Here is a 27628-nt window from a genome sequence, read left to right on the forward strand (position 1 = left end):
TACTGAGATAACTCAGTAACTGAATTTTCAGGATATATCCATTTAAATGGAATTTAGGCTCCTGGAATTTGCTACTGGAAGTAGTTTTGGATCAAAATGTAATATATTCATCTTTCTTTTTTGACAGGGACTGTGATGCTAATTATTGGGCTGAATATGCTATTGGGTCCGAAGAAAAGCGTTGATTTTCATTTTCAAACAAAAAACAGTCCTAAAGCGCTTTTCAGAGAGAGTGAAAAATACGTGAAACTTTGTGAGTATAGTTTTATTTTTAAAAGCATTTTATTATAAATATAAATTTTCAAACATGTGAGATTAAAAAGTATAATGAACCCAAATGTACCCTTTAACCCAGTTCCAACAATTATTAACATTTTGCCCATGTTGTTCATACCTTTTTTTAATGAAATACTTTAAAAGAGATCTCTGATTATTGAATCATTTCAACCACAAATACTCTGTGTTAGTTTTGTTTTACTTCTAACGTAGATTTAACTAGGATTTCCAGAATATTTGTTGAAATCGTTGAGACTATTTATTTTGTTTCTTGTTCTCCTTTTTTTGGAAATTAAATATGTTAGTGTTTGGAATACTGATGAGCAGAAACAAATATCAAATTAGTTTACTATTCAGTCAGACTCATCTCAGAATATACTAGATTAAATAAAAATGTTTATTGAATGTGTAACATTTGCAGATAGTGTCTTAGCACACACCCATCCATACTCAGTCATGTCTCTTTGCGACCCCATCGACTGTAACCTGCTAGGTTCCTCTGTCTACAGGATTTCTCAGGCAAGAATACTGGAGTGGGTGGCCATACCCTCCTTCAGGTATCTTCCCGACGCGGGGATTGAACCAGAGTCCCCTGCGTTTCCTGTGTCTTCTTCAATGCAGGTGGATTCTTTATTGCTGAGCCACCAGAGAAGCCCCAGTGTACTGCATTGTTGTTGCTTAGTCACTAAGTCATGGTTGACTTTGTGATCCCATGGACTGCAGTGCTCCAGGCTTCTCTGTCCTCCACTATCTCCCAGGGTTGGCTCAAACTCGTGTCCATTGAGTCGGTGATACTATCCAACCATCTTATCCCGTGTCACCCCCTTCTCCTCCTGCTCTCAACTTTTCCCAGCATCAGGGTTTTTTTTTTTTTTCCAATGAATCAGCTGTTTGTATCAGCTTCTTTGGAGATGCAGTTTCAGCATCTGTCCTTCCAATGAATATTCAGGGTTGATTTCTTTTAGAATTGACTGGTTTGATCTCCTTGCAGTCCAAGGGACTTTTAAAAGTCTTCTCTAGCATCATTAGTTTGAAAGCATCAATTCTTTGGCATTCAGCCTTGGATTCTAAAAGTTTTAATATAAGAAATATTTGGGCTTGATTCTGCAGGGTGTTTTTGCAGTGGTTCCTGCTCATGGAGAATTATTTTCTTGTATATATTTATGATTTTATTGTATTTATTTATTTATTTTCATGGTTCTTGGAACGTTTTTAGCCAAGCTTCTTTGATGTCTGAGTTTTTTTTTTAATTTTTATTTTTACTTTATTTTACTTTACGATACTGTATTGGTTTTGCCATACATTGACGTGAATCCACCACGGGTGTACATGTGATCCCAAACATGAACCCCCCTCCCACCTCCCTCCCCAGAACATCCCTCTGGGTCATCCCCGTGCACCAGCCCCAAGCATGCTGTATCCTGCATCAGACATACACTGGCGATTCTATTCTTACATGATAGTTTCAATGTTTCATGTTTCAATGCCATTCTCCCAAATCATCCCACACTCTTCCTCTCCCTCTCCCTCTGAGTCCAAAAGTCTGCTATACACATCTGTGTCTTTTTTGCTGTCTTGCATACAGGGTCATCATTGCCATCTTTCTAAATTCCATATATATGTGTTAGTATACTGTATTGGTGTTTTTCTTTCTGGCTTACTTCACTCTGTATAATCAGCTCCAGTTTCATCCATCTCATTAGAACTGATTCAAATGAATTCTTTTTAATGGCTGAGTAATACTCCATTGTGTATATGTACCACAGCTTTCTTATCCATTCATCTGCTGATGGACATCTAGGTTGTTTCCATGTCCTGGCTGTTATAAACAGTGCTGCGATGAACATTGGGGTACATGTGTCTCTTTCAATTCTGGTGTCCTCGGTGTGTATGCCCAGCAGTGGGATTGTTGGGTCATATGGTAGTTCTATTTGCAATTTTTTTAAGGAATCTCCACACTGTTCTCCATAGTGGTTGTACTAGTTTGCATTCCCACCAACAGTGTAGGAGGGTTCCCTTTTCTCCACACCCTCTCCAGCATTTATTGCTTGCAGATTTTTGGATTGCAGCCATTCTGACTGGTGTGAAGTGGTACCTCATTGTGGTTTTGATTTGCATTTCTCTAATAATGAGTGATGTTGAGCATCTTTTCATGTGTTTGTTAGCCATCCATATGTCTTCTTTGGAGAAATGTCTATTTAGTTCTTTGGCCCATTTTTTGATTGGGTCGTTTATTTTTCTGGAATTGAGTTGCATAAGTTGCTTGTATATTTTTGAGATTAGTTGTTTGTCAGTTGTTTCATTTGCTATTATTTTCTCCCATTCAGAAGGCTGTCTTTTCACCTTGCTTATATTTTCCTTTGTTGTGCAGAAGCTTTTAATTTTAATTAGATCCCATTTGTTTATTTTTGCTTTTATTTCCAGAATTCTGGGAGGTGGATCATAGAGGATCCTGCTGTGATTTATGTCGGAGAGTGTTTTGCCTATGTTCTCCTCTAGGAGTTTTATAGTTTCTGGTCTTACATTTAGATCTTTACTCCATTTTGAGTTTATTTTTGTGTGCGGTGTTAGAAAGTGATCTAGTTCCATTCTTTTACAAGTGGTTGACCAGTTTTCCCAGCACCACTTGTTAAAGAGATTGTCTTTACTCCATTGTATAGTCTTGCCTCCTTTGTCAAAGATAAGGTGTCCATGATGTCTGAGTTTAAAGTATGGGTTATATATACATGTCAAACATGAAAATTAACCCAAGAAATAGACATTTCCCCTTAACATAAAATCCATGGCTAATAAATTCAATAATTTCATTAAAACTATTGAAATTAAGCTTCATTTCAGTTCAGTCACTCAGTCGTGTCCGACTCTTCGCAACCCCATGAATCGCAGCACGCCAGGCCTCCCTGTCCATCACTGTTTCTGCTAAACAATTATTTTTGTTTTCTGTTCAGTTTTGTGGCTGCTTGTTGGTGTGGGATTGTTGGGATTAGGACTACGGCATAAAACCTATGAGAAGAAATTGGGCAAAGGGGTAAGTAATTAAAAGTTTTGAGATAGAATTTTAAATGATGCCTATGTATATGCAGGCATTTGTACACTTCACTATTATGAGTGAACCCTAGACCTGGGTCTGAGGACTTCAGGGCTCTGGATGCCACATTCTTAACCTTTAGGCTGGGCTTCCCCATTGTCTCAGTGGTAACAAATCCTCCTGCAATGCAGGAGACAAGTATTCAATCCCTGAGTCGGGAAGATCCTCTGGAGAAGGAAATGACAATGCACTCCAGTATTCTCGCCTGGATAATACCATGGACAGAGGAACCTGGTGGTTATAATCCATGGAGTCACAAAGAGTTGGATACAACTGAGTGACTAATCAGCAACAAAAACAGCAACATTGAACCATTAGATCACAGGCTGATAACACAGTGGAACTAATTTATGAAGTTAGGTTCCTGGGACAGGATAGACCCGTATATCAGAGTTAAATTCATCATGATTTGTTATATAAAGTTATTTTTGTCATTCAATGACTTAACATATCCAAACTATGAGATAAAAAACTATTTTATAGTGGGCTTCTTTGTACTGTTTGGTACATATTTCTGAAGGCAACATATATGATTCTTTAAGAAAAATCTTAAAGATAATTCTAGATTTTGTGGATTATGCTTGGCATTGATGGGTCATAGTTTTCTCATTTCTTCCTTTCCTCTCTTGTCTATAGTTTAATGTTTTGTTTCCCTTTTCTCTTGTAGGCAGGTGGGCAGAAGCAAGAGTAAGTCATTGCAATGTGATGCTTCCCAACTGCTCTGATTAAAAGTTTGATATGTTTCATAATGGAGTTAGAATTATAGTTTGGCAAAAACAGCATTTGAGGGTTAACTTGGAATTTTAGCAATCTGAATTATCAGGCAAATTTTCCCATTAATTAAAAAGCTATAGTGAGGATGAAGCCCATGCTCCTTTTATTTAGCTTTGTATGTCCAGCACCTCACAGAGTACTTGGTACATACTCAGAACTCAGTAACTATTCCTTAAAAAGTAAATAGTTCATTACATGGTCTCTTTCTTTTGCCTTTCAATTGTTAATTTTATTATTGTAACAAGATGTCAATTAGAAGAAGATCCTCAATGTCAGCAAGGGGTTCTTTTAAAAAGGAATCATTTCATTTAGATTTAATACCTGTTTTTTTTATTAGTTCATTCATTGATTAATTCATGTGATACATGAATGTTATTTGATAAATGCTTATTGGATGTCTCTTGTGTGCCTGGTACCAGGGATATAGAGGTAAACTAGTTGGACAAGATTCCTGCCCTCATGGTAATATAAACTCATGGAGTTTACATTCTAATTGGGGAGAAAGACGGTATTCAGGGGAAGGAGTAAATAAAGACGATCACTTTAGATCAGGTGGCTCTGAAGCATATAAGATGATGGAGTAGAGAGTAACTGGTCTGGGTGGTTAGAGAAGGCTGCTCTGAGGACGTGACGTTTGAGTTGAGATGCGAGAGCTAGGAGTAATGGATTCAGGTAGAAGGAACACAAGAAAAGAGTGGAAAGGAAACAGACTTGAAGTGTTTGAAGGGCATCAGAGTGGGCAGTGTGGCTGAATCTTGGCAAAGGGAAGCCGAAGATGAGGATGGGGGCACAAGTGAGGTCACATCATAGGGCCTATAGAGCACAGGGAGGAATTCCGATCTTAGTTTTCTTGCAGTGGAAGCCGCCAGAATATTGCAAGCATTCATGCAAAGAGATATGATATGATATGATATGATATGATATACATGCACATGTGTGTGTGTGTGTGCACGTGTGCTAAGTCGATTCAGTTGTGTCAGACTCTTTGTGACCCTGTAGACTATAGTCCACCAGGCTCCCGTGTCCATGGGATTCTCCTGGCAAGAATGCTGGAGTGTTGCTATGCCCGCCTCCAGGGACTGTTCCTGACCCAGCATCTCTGACATCTCCTGCATTGGTAGGCAGGTTTCTTTACCACTGGCGCCACCTTGCGGCTGCTGCTGCTGCTGAGTCGCGTCAGTCGTGTCCGACTCTGTGCGACCCCACAGACGGCAGCCTACTAGGCTCCCCCGTCCCTGGGATTCTCCAGGCAAGAACACCTTGGAAGCCTATAAATTTGGCTGCTTTGTAAAGAATGGATTGACGGATTGTAGAGTGGAAACAGGGAGATAGGTTATGAGGCTTTTTCAGGTGTCCAGGAGAGAGACCCTGGAATTTTGGATGGGCTCCATGGTACTGGAATTGGACAGGAGTGGATAGACTTAGAACATATTTTGAAAGTAGAGCTGATAGGATTTGCTGATGGATTAGAATGTAGATGGATAAAGGGAAGGGAAGACTAGAGGATGACTTCTATGCGTTTGGCTTGAGCAACTGGGTGGAGTGTGGCGACATTTACTGGCATGGGAATAATGAAAGAATAACAGGTTTTGGAGTGATGAAAGCCAGAGTGAATCATAGGTATATAGTGATGTGGAAAAGTATAACTTTTTATGAATGTAATCATGCCTCTGGAAGTCTCTGCTGATGGTTCCATTCTCTTTATAGGACGTTGCTAAATGGAGTCATCTTTCTTGTATAGACATGAGAGGCCTGCTATAGCACACTGAGCTGTTTAGGAGTGGTAGTCCTCCTCTGCCAAGAGGTGGTCTTCACTCTTCTCTCAACCTGAATTTTTATCTTCCACTTTGTTTTTCTCAGTTGTGTTAGTATAGTTGGTCTAATCTGGCCATACTCTTTCATGGGATCCATGCTGTTGGTCAACTGGAGTTAGTTTGAAATAGTTATGGTTGGGTACCGCATTCTCTGACTGGGCCCATGGACTCAAAAGAGGAATTTTCAGAGGGTGCTGTGCTCCTGAACCTCAGCCTTGCCAGTGCAGAATTGGCAGGCCACTCTGCAAAGATGGTAAAGGACTCCGTGTATCCTTCTGTGACCCCTTTCTTCTCTAATGCAAGGGTAACCCCAACCCTAAATCATTCATTAGGGCTGAGTAGTATTCCAGTATATGTATAATCTTTTTTTCATTCATTTTCTTATTTTTCCTACTGAAACAACAGCCAGGTTGTTTCTAATTTTTTGCTGTTATAAATATCTCTTTCCCAACATTCTTCGTAACTTCCAAGCCTAACCTAGAAACTCACAAATTTATTATGATAATCAGTTCAGTCACTCAGTCGTGTCCAGCTCTTTGCGACCCCATGAATCGCAGCATGCCAGGCCTCCCTGTCTATCACCAACTCCCGGAGTTCACTCAGACTCACGTCCATCGAGTCTGTGATGCCATCCAGCCATCTCATCCTCTGTCATCCCCTTCTCCTCCTGCCACATCCTCTGTCATCCCCTTCTCCTCCTGCCACCAATCCCTCCCAGCATCAGAGTCTTTTCCAATGAGTCAACTCTTCGCATGAGGTGGCCAAAGTACTGGAGTTTCAGCTTTAGCATCAGTCCTTCCAAAGAAATCCCAGGGCTGATCTCCTTCAGAATGGACTGGTTGGATCTCCTTGCAGTGCAAGGGACTCTCAAGAGTCTTCTCCAACACCACAGTTCAAAAGCATCAATTCTTTGGCACTCAGCCTTCTTCACAGTCCAACTCTCACATCCATACGTGACCACAGGAAAAACCACAGCCTTGACTAGATAGACCTTTGTTGGCAAAGTAATGTCTCTGCTTTTGAATATGCTATTTAGGTTGGTCATAACTTTCCTTCCAAGGAGTAAGCGTCTTTTAATTTCATGGCTGCAGTCACCATCTGCAGTAATTTTGGAGCCCCCCAAAATAAAGTCTGACACTGTTTCCACTGTTTCCCCATCTATCTGCCATGAAGTGATGGGACTGGATGCCATGATCTTAGTTTTCTGAATGTTGAGCTTTAAGCCAACTTTTTCACCCTCCTCTTTCACTTTTATCAAGTGGCTTTTTAGCTCCTCTTCACTTTTTGCCATAAGAGTGGTGTCATCTCCATATCTGTATATCTGCAGTGTCATCTGCATATTTCTCCTGGCAATCTTGATTCCAGCTTGTGCTTCTTCCATTCCAGCGTTTCTCATGATGTACTCTGCATAGAAGTTAAATAAGCAGGGTGACAACATACAGCCTTGACATACTCCTTTTCCTATTTGGAACCAGTTTGTTGTTGTTCCATGTCCAGTTCTAACTGTTGCTTCCTGACCTGCACACAGGTTTCTCAAGAGGCAGGTCAGGTGGTCTGGTATTCCCATCTCTTTCAGAATTTTCCACAGTTTATTGTGATCCGCACAGTCAAAGGCTTTGGCATAGTCAATAAAGCAGAAATAGATGTGTTTCTGGAACTCTCTTGCTTTTTCCATGATCCAGCGGATGTTGACAATTTGATCTCTGGTTCCTCTGCCTTTTCTAAAACCAGCTTGAACATCTGGGAGTTCATGGTTCACGTATTGCTGAAGCCTGGCTTGGAGAATTTTGAGCATTACTTTACTAGCGTGTGAGATGAGTGCAATTGTGTGGTAGTTTAAGCATTCTTTGGCGTTGACTTTCTTTGGGATTGGAATGAAAACTGACCTTTTCCAGTCCTGTGGCCACTGCTGAGTTTTCCAAATTTGCTGGCATATTGAGTGCAGCACTTCCACAGCATCATCATTCAGGATTTGAAATACCAACTAGCAAATATCTCCTTATGATTATGCATTGCATGTTAGTCACTCAGTCATGTCTGACTCTTTACGACCTCATGGACTATAGCCCACCAGGCTCCTCTGTTCATGGAATTCTCCAGGCAAGAACACTGGTGTGGGTAGCTATTCCCTTCTCCAGAGGATCTTCCCAACTTAGGAATTGAACCCAGGTCTCCTGCATTGCAGGTGGATTCTTTACTATCTGAGCCACCAGGGAAGCCCTGATTATGCATTAGCTGTGGGCAAATGCCTGAAAATTCCTTTGCTGAAAAGTGAATTTTGGTAGAGAGAGGTGGAAAAGTGGTTCACAGAAACTGCCATTGTTCTGTTGTCCTAAATTATCATTAAAACAATTCCTCAGGCACCAGCCACAGAGGTCTCTGCTGCCATCTGGCCTTTCAGGTTTGGCTTTGACAATGATGGATGGTCTAGTCTAGAAAGATCAGCTCAACTGCTCAATCAAACAGGTAAGTTGTACTGAAATTAATTTCAGGCTTTGAGAAACTATTATTGTTATTTTCATTTTGTGCAAGATCATAAGTAATCAGAGGAGGATTTGCTGGGTCTTAGACTAATCTCTTAGAAAGGCTTTACTTTGGTGGGTGGCTACAGGAGGATGAAGCTTCTGTAACCACATCTGTGTTTGCTTGAAAGCAATTAAATAGTGATTCTGGGAAAAGGTCTCATTCTGGGTGTCTGCAGAGTCTTGTCATGCCTTTGCTCTTGGAAATGCCCCTGCTGGGGGCTCCTGTCACTTGGGAACCTGCTGTTAAGGACCAGAAAGCCATCAGATTAAAAGGCAGAATGGGGTGCAGTGATGCTTATTTGCAAAGCAAATTGCTTTCAAGAGCCTGAGGGCCAGTTTTACTTGTTTTCATTCCCTGAGGCACTCATCTTTGGATGAAGCCTCCTTTAAAATATATGGGTGTTTGGCGCTTAGATCGACTAGAGGTCTCTTGCATGGAGTTATTCCTAAAGATAAGCTTGTCTTCTGAGAAATAGCTGAGGGTTTGTATGATTCTAATACCGTTAAGAAATTTATTGGGCCCTTAATCATTTAGTACCGATTACAGGCACATCCAACCAGGGTTATCTGAATAAATTCACCTCTGTGTCAGTACCATGGAAGTGTTTGCCCAGGAATAAAACAGTATTGTACACTATATTGTTTTTGAACATAAATTAGATATTTGAGAAAGGCATTAAGCATATTTGAAATTTTGGAAAAATGTGAATATTTGAAAATTTAGGAAAGTTATGTTTTGATCTTTTCCCCCATTTCCACAAGGTGTCCCATACATTCTAAATATGGCAAATATGTTTTTAGCTCAGATTTGAGCCAGTTCACTTTAGTAACTCATTAGGAATTACTTGGTTTTTTGATCTATGACTAAAGGTAGGGGATTGCAAGAATTGAGTTTTGATAATTGTTTTTACATTGCTGTGGTTAATTACCACATCCATTTTTTCCCCACTGAACAGGTGCAGATTTCATAACAATTTTGGAGAGTGATGCTTCTAAGCCCTATATTGGAAACAATGACTTGACCATGTGGTTAGGGGAGAAGTTGGGTTTCTACACCGACTTTGGGCCGAGTGCACGGGATCACACTTGGGGGTGAGTGTACCTTGAGAATGAATCCTGCACGTATAAAAGACTAGGCAGCATAAGCTTGGGGTGGACAGTTGATATTGTGATGCCTTATCCCTAGGAGTATGTCCCACTGATGCTTCTTGGGGGATGAGGAGGTGCTGAAGATAGGCATATTCCATCATTGTTTCAATGGCCTCTCTGTTGCTGGATATTTTCATTCTTCACTATTATAAACCATTGCATGTAGGAGCTGAGGTTACAGCACTAAACATGTCTGCCCCACATGCCGTCCTCATGGAGCTTACATTCCTGTGTGACGAGACAGAAAATAATCATGTACACACAAAAATAAATAAGATAATTTGAGATAGTAGTGAGTGCTGTGTAGAAAAGGAGAGTGGCAGGGTAGGCAGGGCAGTGGGCGATGATGCTGTAGGCAGCGTGGTCAGGAGGGGTCTCTCTGCCCACCCCACGACGGGGAGGACTAGCACCAGCTGTGGGAGGAGCTAGTGTGGACTCGAGGCAGATCACGTGCGGTGTGCCTGAGCATGGGGATTAGGGGGAGCGAGTAAGGAAGGAGGTCAGGAGTGGGCCCTTGGTCTTATAGGGTCCATAAGCCATGCTTGGCACTGACTTAACTCAGTTTTGATGGAAAACCACTGGAGGATTTTAAACATGGGAGAGTCTGATCTGGTATATGTGTGTGGAAGATCACTCCAGCTGTTCCTAGAAGAACAGATTGTTGGCGGCAAGAGTGGGAGCAGGGAGACAGGTGATGAGGTAGAGGGGCTAACACAGGTTAGAAATGACAGTGGGGGCTGTGCAGATGGAGAAGAGGGCACACTCGGGAGCTATTTTGGAGCGGAGCTGACAGGAATTCCTGATTTGGGGGCTTGGGGGGTTTTGTGTTTGATATTTTGTTTTTTTTTTTGGTCAAGCTTGTGAGATCTTAGTTCCCTGACTAGAGATCAAACCCAGGCCTATAGCAGTGAGAGAACCATGTCCTAATGCTGGACCATCTGGGAATTCCCAGGGCTTCCTAGTGGTTTAGATGTCAGGAAGTGACAAGGGCAGCACCTGGGTTTTTTACCTGAGTCCCTGATAGGAAATGATGCCATTTAATGGGACAGGAATGGCCAGGTGAACAGCAGGATTGTGCTAAGTTCGAGATGCCCTGGGACAGTCAAGTGATGTCCAGTAGGCAGTTGTAGGCAGCTTGGAGGGCCGAGTCGGACCGCAGAAGCTGGGTATGTGCATTCAGGGTCATCACTGTAGAGACGGTTCTGTGCGAGAAACTTCATGAAGGGCCACACAGACTGTGTGTGAAGCCAGGGAAGAGAAGCCGGCTGAGCTCTGAGCTCTGGGCGCCCTTTCCATGTGTAGTTCTTTGACTTAGAGTGAGGTGGGACATGTTTTCCTATCTTTATTGGACCATTTGTAGTTTCTGATTTTGTAAATTGTTGCTCTGAGTCCTGGCTGGCGGGATTGTACACTCCTTCATGTGTTGATTAACGTTAGAATTGTTTATGCAGATCAGTTGCCAGAGGAATAATGCAAGTAAAATGGAGTGCGTCCATTTGCGTGGCCCTAATCCCACCCTTTTTGTGTCTCCACGGTACGTATGAGACAGAGTTGACAGTGTTGTGCCTGGTGACACAGTGAGACATGCTGAACAGTCCTTTTGCAGTGAATCGTTCTACAGAAGGTCCCATCCGTCTTCGCCCTACTGTTGTTCTCAGTGCCCCTCGTGAGATGCTTGAAGTGTGAGCATCCCTAAGAACACATATTCTTAGTTCTGTTGGCATGAGATGGTGGGACCAATAGTGATGCACATGTTTCTTTCCGTTCAAATACAGGATTATGGCTTTGTCAAGATACCCAATTGTGAAATCGGAGCATCACCTTCTTCCGTCGCCAGAGGGCGAGATTGCACCAGCCATCACGCTGACCGTCAACGTTTCCAACAAACTGGTGGATTTTGTTGTGACCCACTTTGGCAATTACGAGTGGGTTTCTTTGGTTTTTCTCATAGTGCACAAATGCCAAAAAATATTATTAACACATTACATTGATTTCCATGCATTGACCTTTCTTACTTTTTTTAAAAAATTATTATTCTCAAAGTGGTTTTCTGGGTTTTTTTTTTGTTTTTTTTTTTTTTTTTTTTTGGTTTTAAAAATCAGGCATAGAAGAAGTTCCCTGATGGCCTAATGGTTAGGATTCCGGGCTTTCACTTCTGGGGCCTGAGTTCTGTCTCTGGTCTGGGAACTGAGATCTCACAAGTTTGCATGGTGTGGCCAAAAAAAGGGAAAAAAAAAAAATCAGGTACAGAAATGTTAATGGTGTACAAGACAGCAGTGATGGCCGTGTCAGCCAGCGATTACTGAGCAGGCACTGTGCTAAGTGCATTTAGCACTCATGTTGTGTTTAATCTACATATTGTGTAACAGTACATAGTCCCATTTAACAGAGAAGCTAAACTGAGAGGTTAGATGACTTATCCAACCAGGGTCACACACGTAGGAAGCAGGTAGACCTAACTCAGAGCCTGCAAGTGCTTGAAACCCATGGTAAACCAGACTACGGAAAGATGGAATTCCCTTTTTCTAAGGATTACTCCAGTTGGAAGTGCCAGAGGGATTTGAGGTACTAAATGACATTCCTTTACCTGTCATGTTTCCAGTCAGATGAGAGGTAGGCAGAGGAATCTGGCAGGGAGATCAACATCTCTTTTGATTCTGATAAACCTATTTGGACAACATGGCTTACGTGTGCCCACATGGACCTGCTAATACATCCATCCCTCCAGTAATACATGATGCCAACTCCCCCAAAGCAGCAGAACCATGAGGCAGGGACTGAGTCCGCCCTGTCACACTCTCCCCTTAGTGAAGAGAATAACACAAGAAAACTCCCTGTTGGCAAACCGGCAGGCTCCAAGAAGAGATAGGAAGGGTTTGAGACAAGCATTCTTAGTTCATTCTTCCAAACTTGATTTATTAGAAAAATCCTCCCAAGAAGTAAAGGATGAGAGAGAGAGAGAGAGAGAGAGGCCAAGATGATTTTCTAGGTTGGTTCCCCTCCAAGGCGAGATGAGGAATGGGGAATGAGTTTTATCTACAAAGAATAACATCCACAACCAGTGGCTTAGCACTGAATAAATCACAAATAATGCCAACATTATGTTATTAAAGCCAAGATAAAAATATATAATTTATATTCTACCATACTGAACATCTGGAGAAGGAAATGGCAACCCACTCCAGTATTATTGCCTAGAGAATCCCATGGACAGAGGAGCCTAGCAGGCTACAGTCCATGGGGTTGCAAAGAGTCAGACACGACAGAGTGACTAACAACAATACTGAACATTCTTTAATCGTCATTGAAAACATACATGCGAAGTGCTTAGTGCTATAAAATATGGCAAATGGGCGCTGTCTATCTGCATGACACAAAAGGCCACAGAGCTTTACAGTGACATAGAGAACATTGAAAAACAACAAACAAAGGTAGCAGCCACATTTGTTTTGTTTGGATGAAACTTACAGTACAACAGAGGGCTACCCTGGTGGCTCAGTGCCAATGCAGGCAATGTGGGTTTGGTGCCTGCATCAGGAAGATCTCCTGGAGAAGGAAATGGCAAACCATTCCAGTATTCTTGCCTAGGAAATCGCATGAACAGAGGAGCCTGGCAGGCTACAGTCCATGGGTCCCAAAAGAATCAGACACGCCTTAGAGACTAAAACACCAACAGTACAAACCCCCCCAACATTGTTGTATTGTAAGTTTCACCTAAACAAGATGAGTACATCTGCTATCCTTACTTCCTATCACCTCTCTTTTTCTCAGTGTTATGTGCATCTGTGAAAGTGCACTTGACTACTTTCTGAAATAAAGTCAGAGCATAAGTAATATAAGCCAGCCATTCAAATGTGGTTAATGGGGACTGTTTGCTAATTGGACTCTTGCTGGTCTTCTTAGAAATGAGAAGGTGTTTGGAGCACGGATGGTATAGATAGTCCATATCGCTGAAAAACTGTTTAAAGAAATGCCTTCTGTTTCTCCTAGCAATTTTCATGTCACAAGTATAGGCATTCAGCAATCACTCCACTGAGCTTAAATTGCAGGTGAATTGGGTTTATCTTTTGAAAAATAGGCATTTTTGTGTTTAAAGCTGGCAAGGTCTCAACCGAAGAAATAGTTGAACACACTCCTTCCCCTTTTCTCTTTGCTTTCCCCCTGCTGTCTCCTTTAACTCCTTCAGACCTCCTCTGAAATGTGAAGAATAGACTTGAGAGGGAAGAGAAAACGAAAAGACAGCCCTCAAATTGTTTGGAAAAGAGCAAGGAAGAACTACCTTTTCTAACTCTATTAACCATATATTTAAATCTCTGTAACTAACAATATACCTTTGCTTGCTAGCTTGCTCTCATGATTTAATAATGATGACAACAACAGCAGTAATGATAAGAACAAACATCTATTGAGGAGCTGTCACTTCAGGGAGGGAAGTGGTCTGGCTAAATGGCAAAGAACAGAAAACTCCAGAACCTGAAATCAGATAATCTGGTCTGAATCCTAATTCAAGGTGTATCCATCACCAAATTTGTTTACCTTATGTCTCAGTTTTCTCTCTAAATTAGGAGCAATAATCCTACCTATTTCATAGGATTCTTGTGGGAATGAAATAAGATATATTTATGAATAGTTTTGTCATGAAAAGTATATGACTAGAGTCACTGGTCAGTTAATACTGGCCATTATTATGAAACTAAATTGGTCACCTCTAATTGTGTGGTACATTGGGTAGCTTAAAAGATTATTTATCAAACACAAGTCAAGCATCTGTCACGTCCCAAGCACAGTGCTAGCTGCAGCCTTTTCCCTTAGAGCCTTGGCTCTTGTCCATGCCCATGTGACATGAGCAAGTTCACACTTCAAATAGTTTGTAAAGCCATCAGTACATATTTCTGTTTGCCGTTGTTTTCTATAACACTAGTAAAATTTTTTATTCTGAATAAATATTTAAAGATTTCACTTTCTAGTGATTATGGCTTATAAACATGAAATCAGATTAATATTAAGAATGAATTACAAAATGCGTATGCATGTTATCAGCTGATTCAATGGGATTTCTAAAATTACCGACTATACATATGTCTTTACAACCAATTAACAGAAAACAGTGGCATTCCTTAATTATTTAGGTACACACCATAACTAAAATTGGTGTTATATTAGGCAGTTAACTGAGTCACCGCTTAATTACTGTGTTTTTTTCCCCTATAACAGGCAGAAATGTACAAAGAAGAACAAATGTACAAACCCATACAGAACCTGCAGTCTGTAGTTACAGTTTTGGTTCTGTTGTAAGGTAAACTCAGTGAGCTATATTTCCCTTGTCTCTGAAAATCAGATAAAATTAGTTTTTTTCAGCCCACATTATAGGGCTATTGGGCTGATTATACATCAACAGATAAGGAAACATAAAACATGCATTCAGTCACCCTCTGTTCCTCCCTCTCTCCTAGTCCCTCCTCCTTCTTCCTTTATACCTATATATACATACACATTTTAATTATTATCACTGGATGAAATGTATCTCCTGAGAAAATGTAAAACCAAATTCATAGATTATTTTCCAATAATATATTGCTAAAACATATTTGAATGAAAACTCTTATCTGTGGAACAGTAACTTTGGCAGGCTCTAGACTTGATTTGAATCCCGGCTGTGGGTGTGAGAGGAAGAGAATTCACTGCAGACCTAATGAAGGGACTACTTACAAAGATGTTGGAAGGGTCAGGGGAACAGGTAAGAGATGCTAAGGTACTCAAACACTGGTTAACAGTGGAGAATCATTATGATACTTAGGCCTGAAGGGACAGAGAGAGAAACAGTGTTCCCAGAGCCCTGTTTCATCTTGAATCAGAAAAGGGCCACCAGGCATGAAGAATGCAGCTCTTGGAGAAGAAATATCCCAACCTCTCTCTCTTCCTACCTGTTCATGTCCTGCTGGTGCCTTCACTTGGCCAGACCTCACTGGAAATTAGCAGACAAGGGAGCCCATGAGATGAAATAGGCTGGGATCAGCCTCCAGGGTGTAGAGAAGAGTTGGCAATGCATCTGGGCAAAGATGTTCAACAAATGGTCATTCTTTTCACTCTTCTACTTCTAGAGACGTCTTTTGATAGTGCTCAGCTGTCTGTGCATAAGAATGGATAAGTTCAGTCCTGTCTTCTTCTTCAGTGAGTTTTCTCGAGTCTTCTCAGTCCTTGGTGACCCCTATCTTCCTTTCCCACTGCTGTTTCTTAACAGTCATGTGTTAGCTGGCTCCTGCTTTCCAGGTGGCTCAGTGGTAAAGAATCTTCCTGCCAATGTAGGAGCCACAGGAGACGTGGGGTCAATCCCTGGGTTGGGAAGATCCCCTGGATTCTTGCCGGGCTAATCCCATGGACAGAGCAGCCTGGCAGGCTATATAGTCCATGGAGTTGCAAAGAGTCAGACATGACTGAGCAACTGAGCGTGCACATTAGCTGTCTTACTCTCTAAATGCCTGTGTTGATCTACTGCCTGTTTGCTCTTGGATCCTTTCCTGGTTCATCTCCCTTCCAGCTACAGATTGCTGGAAACCACATTTCCCATAGTCTGTTGCCTTCTGGCTTCTGAATAGGTTGAGCCAATGTAATGCACTAATGCAAGGCTGGAGGGTTGGAGGAGAGGGGAGATAGAGTATTTCTCATTCCCTCTCTGCTTTCTTTGTTGTCTCTGGCAGCAGCTGAGTCTCCACTGTGGCTCCAACTGCTCCTTCAGTGGTAGCAGATCCTTCTAAGTAGCCTTCTCCTAGTACCATTTCCCATCAGCTAGTACCAGCTTGTGGATTCTGGGACTATCACCTCTTCCTGTTGTCCCTCTGGCCCTCGAGGTGGTAGTCGTTGCTCACTCAACTCCAGTTGCCTCACTGAGTCTTATTTGGCTTCCTGTCACCTCGTAGCCAATCCCCTGTATTAAATTCACTTTGTTTGAAATGCCTAGAGTGGTTTCACTTTTCCTCTCTCAATCATACCAACTATGATGTCCGTATTTTTCCCCAGACTGACAATAACCCCCCAAAAGCTTGATGTACTTGCCTCATTGTCAGTTACACACTTAGAGTGCTCAACATAATAAAAGCAGCATGCTTAGCTAGTATTTGAGCAGGAGCGCTATGGAGGCTTTTAGAAAGTGTTCAGTTGAAAGAGTTGAGTAGGTTAACAAACCTGGTGTGTTCTGTGAATATTAGGATTCTCCCTCTTACTCCTTGATTTTTTTTAAACTACTAATCTTTAGCTCTAATACCAATGACCAAGTCTTAAGATTATTAGTATAATTTCCTCTGATGAAAAGTTGAACAAATGCTGCTTTTAGTTATTTAGGTCCACTCGATTCCAAATGATCTGTGGGGAAAGGTTATCTCATTCTTAGTCAAAATTTTATCAGCTGCTCATTTGACGCACAATAGCTGTCTTGATCATTTGCATAACAGTCAAAGCTGTGGTTTTTCCAGTAGTCGTGTATGGATGTGAGAGTTGAACCATAAAGAAAGCTGAGCACTGAAGAATTGATGCTTTTGAACTGTGGTGTTGGAGCAGACTCTTGAGAGTCCCTTGGACTGCAAGGAGATCCAACCAGTCCATTCTGAAGGAGATCAGTCCTGGGTATTCATTGGAAGGATTGATGCTGAAGCTGAAATTGCAATACTTTGGCCACCTCATGCAGAGTTGACTCATTGGAAAAGACTCTGATGCTGGGAGGGATTGGGGGCAGGAGGAGAAGGGGATGACAGAGGAGAGATGGTTGGATGGCATCACCAACTTGATGAACATGAGTTTGAGCAAGCTCCAGGAGTTGGTGATGGACAGGGAAGCCTGGTGTGCTACAGTTCCATGGGGTTGCAAAGAGTCAGACATGACTGAGCAACAACTGAACTGAAGTTAATGTGTCCTAGTAGGAATTATTCTGGGTTTTCACACTGTTTGAAGTTATTATTTGGGAACTTAGGTACCTAGTATTTTTTAAAATTGTTTTGCACATGCAATAAAGAGGTATATTTTGGCATTCTTTTCAGAGATGACCTCGACAGGAAACTTCAAGCTATTGCTGTTTCAAAACTACTGAAAAATAGCTCTGAGCAAGTGATATTTCTGGGATATATCACATCAGCACCTGGTTCCAGAGATTATCTACAGCTCATTAAACATGGCAATGTGAAGGTAACACAACCTTATTAGGTGTTTCGATTTCTTAAATAAAGTGTTGCTTCCTCAGGTTTCAAAAAACCCAACCCAACATTTTAATATGTATCTTGATTATCTAACTGCTGCATGGAAAACTACCAAAACATACTTTTTTAAAATAACATTCATCTCTCTGCTCATGAATCTGCAAATTGGACAAGACCCAGTGGAGATAGCTCATGTCTGCGGCACACAGAGAGGTGGCTCAACTGGGGACTGGAGGAGCCACTTTGCAGATGACTCATAAGGGGCAAGTTGGTGGGGCTGTTGACGAGGAGCTCAGCTCCGGCTTTGGACTCAGAGTCCTGGTTCTTTTCTGTAGGCTTCTTGGGCTTCTTTCTTGCATGATGGCTGGGTTCTAAAAGTGAGTGTCCCAAGAGACCCAGGAAGAAGCTGTATTGTCTTGTATGACCTTGTAAGTCATATAGTATCATGCCTGTTATCATCACAAGCCTGCTCATATCCAGCTGAACAAAACATAAACCCCATCTCTTGGTGAGGTGAGTGTTAAGTTTAAATAAGAATATTATGTGGAAGGTGGATTACTGTAGCCATGTTTAGAAAATAGAATCTGCCACATTGTGCAAGTTAATCATGATGAGGGTAGAAGATAATGTGTCATATAGAGAGGCTGGCTGATCAAGACCTCACTAAATGACACTGAGATTGTCCTTATCTGTTCAGGTCCCAAATGGTTGAATTTATTGGTGTATCCAGATATAATCACGCTCTGGGAAACTGACAGTTAAATCCTTGAGATATATATACACACTGGAATGTTAAATGCATTATTTTATTTTTATTAAAAAAATAGCAATGGATCTTTTTTTTAAAAAAAATTATTTTTGTGGCTGCACTGGGTCTTAGCTGCAGCACTTGGGATCTTTGATCTTTGCTGTGACATGTGGTATCTAGTTCTCTGACCAGAAATCGAACTGGGACCTCCTGCATTGGGAGCAAGGCATCTTAGCCACTGTATCACCAGGAAAGTCCCAAGTGCATTAATTTATAATGAGAAATGTAATTGCTATATTTAGTTAAGCCCTATGTACATTTCTTGGTCCCTTACATGTCTCTTTTTAGTTCATTATCTTGAGAGAATACCTGCAAACAAAAAGACTTATCCATCTTATCAAGTGCTTAGAGAGGCAGGTGAGAGAATGTGGCATGATGAGAGCTTTCTATATGTGAGAAAACAAAATGACAGTGGCTTAAATAAGAGAGGTATGTTTCTTTATGTGAATGTCTGGGCAGGTGATTTACTGCAAGTACGGTACTTGGGGGTATTGAGAACGTGCCCCTTCTATTTCGTGGCTCCGCATTACAAGGCCTCCACTCCCAAGTTTGCTTCATGTTCCAAGATGGCCACGTCCTTGTTCTAGTTAGCAAGACAGAGGATGGGATAAAGACGGGGCCAGGGGCATATACAAGTTATCTCGAAGGCAAACTCCAACACTCATGCTTACATTTCGTTGATTAGCATTTAGTCATTGGCCATATCTCACTGTTCAGGAAATTGAGAGATTCAGTGTGCGTGCGTGTGGGCTAAGTTGCTTCAGTTGTGTCCGAGTCTGTGTGACCCTATGGACTGTGGCCCTCTAGGCTCCTCTGTCCATGGGGATTCTTCTGGCAAGAATATCGCAGTGGGTTTCCATGTCCTCCTAAAGGGGATCTTTCTGACTCAGATCAAACCCTCGTCTCTTATGTCTCCTGCATTGGCAGGTGGGTTCTTCACCTCTGGTGCCACCTGGGAAGCCAGAGAGATGCAATGTTTAATTTTTTTCTTTTTTGTAATTGAAATATAGTTTATTTACGGTTGTGCTAGATTGATTCTCTTGTTTAAATTTTCTTTGTTGGAATATACTTGCTTTACAATGTTGTGTTGGTTTCTGCTGTACAGTGAAGTGAATCAGTCATATGCATACATATATCCCTGCTCTCTTGGACCTCCCTCCTAACCTACCCCCATCCCACCCATCTAGGTCATCATAGAGCACCAAGATGTGCTGCAGTATTGAATCCTGATACTCTTCAGTTCAGTTCAGTCGCTCAGTCATGTCCGACTCTTTGCAATCCCATGAATCACAGCACACCAGGCCTCCCTGTCCATCACCAACTCCCAGAGTTCACTCAGACTCATGTCCATCGAGGCAGTGATGCCATCCAGCCATCTCATGCTCTGTCGTCCCCTTCTCCTTCTGCCCCCAATCCCTCCCAGCATCAGAGTCTTTTCCAATGAGTCAACTCTTCGCATGAGGTGGCCAAAGTACTGGAGTTTCAGCTTTAGCATTGTTCCTTCCAAAGAAATCCCAGGGCTGATCTCCTTCAGAATGGACTGGTTGGATCTCCTTGCAGTCCAAGGGACTCTCAAGAGTCTTCTCCAACACCACAGTTCAGAAGCATCAGTTCTTCGGCACTCAGCCTTCTTCACAGTCCAACTCTCACATCCATACATGACTGCTGGAAAAACCATAGCCTTGACTAGACGGACCTTAGTCGGCAAAGTAATGTCTCTGCTTTTGAATATGCTATCTAGGTTTGTCATAACTTTTCTTCCAAGGAGTAAGCGTCTTTTAATTTCATGGCTGCAGTCACCATCTGCAGTGATTTTGGAGCCCCCCAAAATAAAGTCTGACACTGTTTCCCCATCTATTTCCCATGAAGTGATGGGACCGGATGCCATGATCTTCGTTTTCTGAATGTTGAGCTTTAAGCCAACCTTTTCACTCTCCTCTTGCACTTTCATCAAGAAGCTTTTTAGTTCCTCTTCACTTTCTGCCATAAGGGTGCTGTCATCTCCATATCTGAGGTTATTTATTTTTCTCCTGACAATCTTGATTCCAGCTTGTGCTTCTTCCAGCCCAGTGTATCTCATGATGTACTCTGCATAGAAGTTAAATAAGCAGGGTGACAATGGACAGCCTTGACGTACTCCTTTTCCTATTTGGAACCAGTCTGTTGTTCCATGTCCAGTTCTAACTGTTGCTTCCTGACCTGCACACAGATTTCTCAAGAGGCAGGTCAGGTGGTCTGGTATTCCCATCTCTCTCAGAATCTTCCACAGTTTATTGTGATCCACACAGTCAAAGGCTTTGGCATAGTCAATAAAGCAGAAAGATGTTTTTCTGGAACTCTCTTGCTTTTTCCACGATCCAGTGGATGTTGGCAATTTGATACTCTTAGACCTAGCTAAAAATCCTACAACTTTGGAACGGGGCAAGGCAGATATTAAGGAGATGAGTTAATCTCTGCCCTAGTGGATAAGGCAGAAGTGGAGTCAAGGTGGACTCTTAATTTTGGCTTTGGTCAGAGGGAGGGTTTATGATGGTGACATGTTATTTTAGAGAACACGTAAGGAAGGAGAGGTTTGCAAAGAAAATGAGTTCAGCTATGGGCTGAGTTGAACAATCTGTGGGATATTAGGGGAGATGTCTACTAGTCGGCTGAATATATGGATCTGGAACTAAGAAGGGAAGTCAGGATCAGAAATATAGATTAAGGAGTTGTCATTATCTAGGCGATTATTCCAACTGTGGGAGGGGACGTTGTTGCTTACAGAGTTAAGACTTGCAGAAGGAAGACCAAAGAGAATCCCGGATAGAGTCGCCTGTAGTGTGGCTCTCGTGAGGGGGATGGGTGAGGGAAGAGAAGGGAGAGAGTCTCTCAGAAAAGAGATTAAGTAGAGATCAGAGGAGTAAGAGTGAAATCTGAAGAGTGTGGAGTCACAGGGGCTACATTAGCTATTTATCACTGTGTATCACTGTGAAAGCTACAAACCTTAGTGGCTTAAAAAGAACAGTGGCCTAATAACCTTGTGACTCTGTGGGTCTGCGGAGTGGTGCTCTGTTCTTGCCTGGGTTCACTCGTGTAGTCAGCTGGTGTCTGTGGCTGGGGGTCCTGACATGTCCCCCACTCACTTGTCTGGGCCTTGGTGCTGGTTGCTGGCTGCTGGCTGGGCTTCTCTCTCCATGTAACCTCTTCATACACTAGCCTACCTGGTGTCACATTTACCAGCTTTGTGACCTTGGGGCAAGTACTTAACCTTTCTGGTTAACCATCTGTAAAGTAGGGCTAATAATACCTATCATGGGGTTGTCATGAGGATGTAAGATAAGATAATGTCTAAAAGGTCCTCAGCTTTGTATATAGGATGCACTCAGTAAGGGATAGCTATATATTTGTATTATGTACATCTGGCTGTATGTATAAAATCATATTAGATAAACATGTAAGTATATGGTCTATAAAGTACAGGAGAATATTAGACAAGATGATATTTGGCAGGTTTAAGAAAAAATTGATTGTATCCTAGTCATAGAGGGAATGTGTGTGTGTGTGCAGGGAAGAGGAATTTTATTTTATTTTAATTTAATTTAATACTCTATTGGGTTCCACTGTCAGGGTCAGAAGCTGTGACAAGATTGGCAGCAGATTCTTATATAACTTTTCCTATTAAGAACTTTATTAATGCAGAGAGGAATTTTAATCATAAATGCTTGAGTGAATAGATAGTCCTCTTTAAGAGATGAGTATTTAAATTCTGCAGTCTTAAAATTTGAGAGCATCTTTTAAAAAAAAATCTGGTAAAATAAAAAGATAGCAAAATGTATTCCTAATTGATTATTCCCACTACATACAGGTAAATGACTAAATTTTTATCTCTTCCCAAGGCAAGCCAGAGCAGTAGGTTTAAAATATATTTGCTTTTTTCATCATTAAAATATTAAAATAATTTTTTTTTTGCCCTGCTGTGTGCCATGTGGAACTTCCCCAACCAGAGATTGAACCTGTGCCCCTTGCAGTGGAAATGCAGAGTCTTAACCCTTGGCCCACCAGGGAAATCCAATTTAAATTTAATTTTAAAAATTTATTACAATTTTTCTATGTATACAAAAGTCATATTGTATGTGTGTGATATGTGAATAATAGTAAAGATTAATTAACAAGAATCCATAGTTCCCTGGTGGTCTAGTGGTTAGGATTCCAGGCTTTCACTGCTATGGCTCAGGGATTCAACCCCTGGTCAGGAACTGAGATCTCACAAGCCACACAGAAGGGCCAAAGGAAAAAAAAAAACTAGCATTTATGTGTCCACTACCAAGCTTAAGAAAAAAATTTAGAAGTACATAATAAATTGTGTGTATTCTTTTAGTTATTTAAAAATATTTTTAATTATATTTTAATAGTAAAATTTAGTCAAAATAGTAAAAAGTCAGGTATATTTTTTAAAAGAAGAAAATGAAGGTTTCCTTAGTATAAAAGCTCCATGTTTAGAATTTTCCTAAAATATAATAGCAAAAAATGCTTATGTTCTGATTTTCTATTGAAAAATAATGCTGGTCTCAAGCTTTCTACATCAAAGAGACTCATGATTACTCCTAAAATGTGTGTTTTTCCAGTGAGTCCATTTAACAAATACAGACTGAACTTTTGCCAGATGCCAGGCTTCATGCTAAGCACCAGGGAGCCAAGGTGACTAAGAGGCTCTCTGCTCAGGCAGGGGAGAGTGGAGACCATAAACAGTTAAGCAGAATGGTGTAGCTGGTGGACCTACAGGACTACACAGGATGGCCGAGGAGCATGTAATCAGTTCTGCTTGGGATGCGAGACTCCCGAAGCTGTGGGAAGCCAGGCGCTATGTAGTAATTACCGAGTTACTTCTTACCTCCCTCTCTAGATCACCTTCCTGTTTTACAGGGGCTAGAAGGGGAAAAGGTAGGTGTTTTGGAAGTATCTGTAGATTGAGTAAATAATTTGGACCTTAAAACATCAGTAGGAATCAAGTGGAGTACATGTACAAAGAAATGTACAAAGCATTTACAAAGAAAGGCTTATTTATTACTGCAGCTCACACATTTCCCTGACAATTCAAAACAGAGCACTGTTTTTAATGCTTTAAACATTCTCTTCTGTCTCCATCATTAGGATATTGACAGCACAGATCAAGACAGATGGTGTGAATACATTATGTATCGAGGGCTGATCAGGTAAGCATAGGTGTTTGAGAGCTGTTTTTCTGAATCTGTTATTACTGTGATCTTTTGGGTCTATCCTGGAAAGTAAAACTTTATGGAAGCAATTAATTAATTTTGTTACTTTTCATAAACATTGATTTGGTTAGTTACCCAATTTAACATTTTTTTCAGGGTGTGGCCTAATGATTTAAGAAAGAGTAAATGGCTAAGCAAATCAACTTTAATTATACAAAGAGGATACTGTGTAAGCTGTTAAGCATGATAATTGTTAACTGTCAAAACATGTTGGGAATGGCACCATTTTTGACTGTATGACATGATAGAAACAGCATGAACCCTGGGCTTGAATTCCAACTTTGCTGACTTCTAATCATGTAATCTTGGGTAAGGTGGAGTCACTGCTATATTGTGGTGAGCTCTCCAGGTAGATTATATTTTTCAAAAAAGATTACCCCATATAAAAAGGTGAACATTATCCATATATATAAAATTCCAAAATAGTACAGTTGGAAAATCTCAAAATTCAAGCATGTAACTGTAAATCTGTTTTGAAGGCAGTGTTTCTTAAAACAAAGAACAGTTTAATACCAAAAGAAAAAGACTGATATCTCAGATTGAAAATACTACTTCTGTTTAAATTCATATTAAAGTGGTTGCTTTAATGGGGATATTAGAGTCTCTAGAAAACAGTTTATAAGATAGATTGAAATAGGTATAAGTTCAAAATGTAAAAACTGTTAGTTGCCAAGTAACAGGGGTATTTATAGTACCAGTGCCCATTATAACTAATCACTGGGCTCTGTTTGTACATTTGTGGCCCAAAACCTTTTTTTTCTCCTTAGGAGAGGGAGATGGCAATATTTTTAGACATATATATACATACATACGGCTTTCCAGGTGGCATCAGTGGTAAACAATCTGCCTGCCAATGCAGGAGACTCAAGAGACATGCGTTCAATCCCTGGTTCAGGAAGATCCCCTGGAGTAGGAAATGGCAACCCACTTGAGTATTCTTGCCTGGAAAATTCCATGGACAGTGGAGCCTAGTGAACTACAGTCCATGGGGTGGCAAAGAGTCAGACATGACTGAGCAACTGAGTGCGATGTGTGTGCACACACACCCATACATATAGTGACTATGACTGTGAGAGACGGTATCTTAATCAGCTCAGGTTGCCATAACAAAAATACAATAGACTCGGTGGCTTTAACAACAGAAATTAATTTTATTATGGTTTTGGGGACAGAGGGAAAGAGCATGCATGTTCTGTGATATCTCTTCCTTTTGCTGTTGTTTAGTCACCAAGTTGTGTGCAACTCTTCGGGACCCCATAGACCGTAGCCCGCCAGGCTCCTCTTTCCATAGGATTTCCCAGGCAAGAATACTGGAGTGGGTTGCCATTTTCTTCTCCAGGGGATCTTCCTGACCCAGGGATTGAACCGACATCTCTTGCATTGGCAGGTGCATTCTTTATCACCAAGCTACCAGGGAAGCCGATACTCTTCCTATAAGGACACTAATCCTACTGGATCAGGGACCTACCCCACCTAATTTAACTTAATTACTTCCTTAGAGGTCCAAATGTGGCTGCACAGGGCAGGGGGTGGGTTTAGGGCTTCAATATATGAATTTGAGGGGAGGAGACACAAACATTTAGTCTGTAACAGATGGGAAGGTAATTTTGAAAATATGAAAAATTAATGCAGTTAGAGATGACTGTTATTCAGTTTCTGTCCAGGAAACCAATTCTATAAACTTTACCTGGATCATCTAATTCAATGCCCTGCTCTCAGTAGGCACTTAATAAATACTTACTGGACAACAATGAAAGACTCTCTGCTTTGGTAGAAGATTTAGATTGTCAGCTTCCTTATCTTCAATGGCTTTTTGAAGGCAGAATCTATGAAATGGGTTAAACTTTGATCTTAGAGATTTGGGAAATAAATGACCTAGATTTACTAGAGAGAGTGACGTTGAATTACAGGGAACTACACAGAATTGGGACCTGAGCTTTTAGACAAATGCATTAACCTGTCAGACAGCTCAGACCCACATCTGATGCCGAGATTGTGCTTCTCTCATCTGCTGTGGTGGGCAGGCTTGCTTCTCCATTTGTTCCAGCTCTGGGTTTCTGTCTCTATTCTGGATGGAGCGACAGGTTTTTGGTGTTCCTCCCTCTGCTACTGTGGCCCAAGCCCCTGTTGGTCTTTCATCTAAATTACCTCTGTGCCCTTCTAACTGGTCTCTCTTCTTTGTTACCCTGGTGTCTGCTCTCTACACCATAGCCACTACATCTCTGCATAATGTCCCATCTCCCTCTCAGAGAAACTCTGAAGTCTGTGAGGAAGGCTTTGCATCATCTGCTACCCCATGCAAACTCAGGTTCCCCTTATGCACTCCATTCCAGTCATTGTGGAGCTGGTTCTCAGAAAAGACAAGTACATTTGACCTCAGGACCTTTGCATTTGCTGTTCCCGTTCCCAAGAACACCCTTCCTCCAATACCTGTGTGGCTTGCTCCCTCACTTCATTCAGCTTTTTGCTCAAATGTCACTTTGTCAGAGAGGTATGCTCTGACCACTCATTATAGAATAACAACCTTTGCCACCAGCGTTTTCTGTACTCTGTCCTCTGCTTGTTCTCCCACAGTACTTGGGTACTTATCACCGTACATATATACATATATTTGTCCTCTTCAATTAGAATGGAAACTCTAGGAGGGCAAGAAATTTGTTTTAGTCACTGTTTGTTTCCAATACCTAGAACAATGCCTCCATGTAGTAGGGGCTTGATATATATTTGTTCTTTGAATAATGAACAAATGAGTATACTTGTTCTTTGAATAAGAGTCAGACTGAAGCTGACTTTTAAAGGCAAACTATAAATAAAATTAACTCTTGGCTGTTCATGGTTCCCCCATTTTTCCAACTGAGCTTCTGATAACTATTTGGATAACATCTACAAAGTGCTTTGAAATTCCTGGAGAACTGAAAGCTCAAAGCAAAAGCAGGATGTAAATTTTTTTTCCAGACATTAAAAATGTGCAGTTTTTCAGATGTTGTTGTTCAATTGCTAAGTCATGTCTGACTTTTTGCGACCCCATGGACTGCAAGCCAGGCTTCCCTGTCCTTCACCATCTCCCAGAGCTTGCTCACACTCATATGCACTGAGTCAGTGATGCCATCCAACCATCTCATCTTCTGTAGCCCCCTTCTGCTCATACCCTCAATCTTTCCCAGCATCGGGGTCTTTTCCAATGAGTTGGCTCTTTGCATCAGGTGACCAAAGTATTGAAGCTTCAGCTTTAGCATCAGTCCTTCCAATGAATATTCAGAGTTGATTTCCTTTAGGATTGACTGGTTTGATCTCCTTACTGTTTAAGGGACTCTCAAGAGTCTTCTCCAGCACCACAGTTCGAAAGCATCAATTCTTTGGCAGTCCAGTTCTTTGGACCATAAAGAAGGCTGAACACCTAAGAATTGATGCTTTCAGCCATTAAAAATCTTTTCTTTAGATGTTTAATTGTGAATGAAAATGTGCATGGGATCTTTGGATTTTTTTTTAAGGTAAAAAAGAATTTAGGACTATGCTCCTAAATTCTGGAGGATTTTGCCCCTAAATTCCTGCCACTGACACAAAGCAATTATGTGAGAGGCAATTTGTATACATAGAATATTCGTTAGTTACTATAAAAAAGTAAGAGTAAGGTTGCCAATTATGTTAATTAAATCTATGTGCATGTTCCTTATTCATTTACATCATGAAAGAAATATTTTGGTAAATATTTAGAGTAATAAATCAAGTTCATTCTAGTAATATACAGAGTTA

General features: G+C 41.2%; 1 protein-coding gene across 1 annotated transcript in view; it reads left to right on the forward strand.

Moving 5' to 3' along the window:
* Positions 1 to 27628, forward strand: part of CWH43 (cell wall biogenesis 43 C-terminal homolog) — a 54005-nt gene that overhangs the window by 22213 nt on the left and 4164 nt on the right. Inside the window, exons 8-14 of the mRNA XM_069594081.1 lie at positions 128 to 253; positions 3225 to 3304; positions 8313 to 8418; positions 9434 to 9569; positions 11402 to 11551; positions 17657 to 17801; positions 23751 to 23812. Of these exons, the coding sequence (XP_069450182.1) occupies positions 128 to 253; positions 3225 to 3304; positions 8313 to 8418; positions 9434 to 9569; positions 11402 to 11551; positions 17657 to 17801; positions 23751 to 23812 (805 nt within the window). The remainder of the gene's footprint in view (positions 1 to 127; positions 254 to 3224; positions 3305 to 8312; positions 8419 to 9433; positions 9570 to 11401; positions 11552 to 17656; positions 17802 to 23750; positions 23813 to 27628) is intronic.

The sequence above is a fragment of the Ovis canadensis genome, chromosome 6, assembly GCF_042477335.2.
Source record: "Ovis canadensis isolate MfBH-ARS-UI-01 breed Bighorn chromosome 6, ARS-UI_OviCan_v2, whole genome shotgun sequence".
Taxonomy (NCBI): Eukaryota; Metazoa; Chordata; class Mammalia; order Artiodactyla; family Bovidae; genus Ovis; species Ovis canadensis.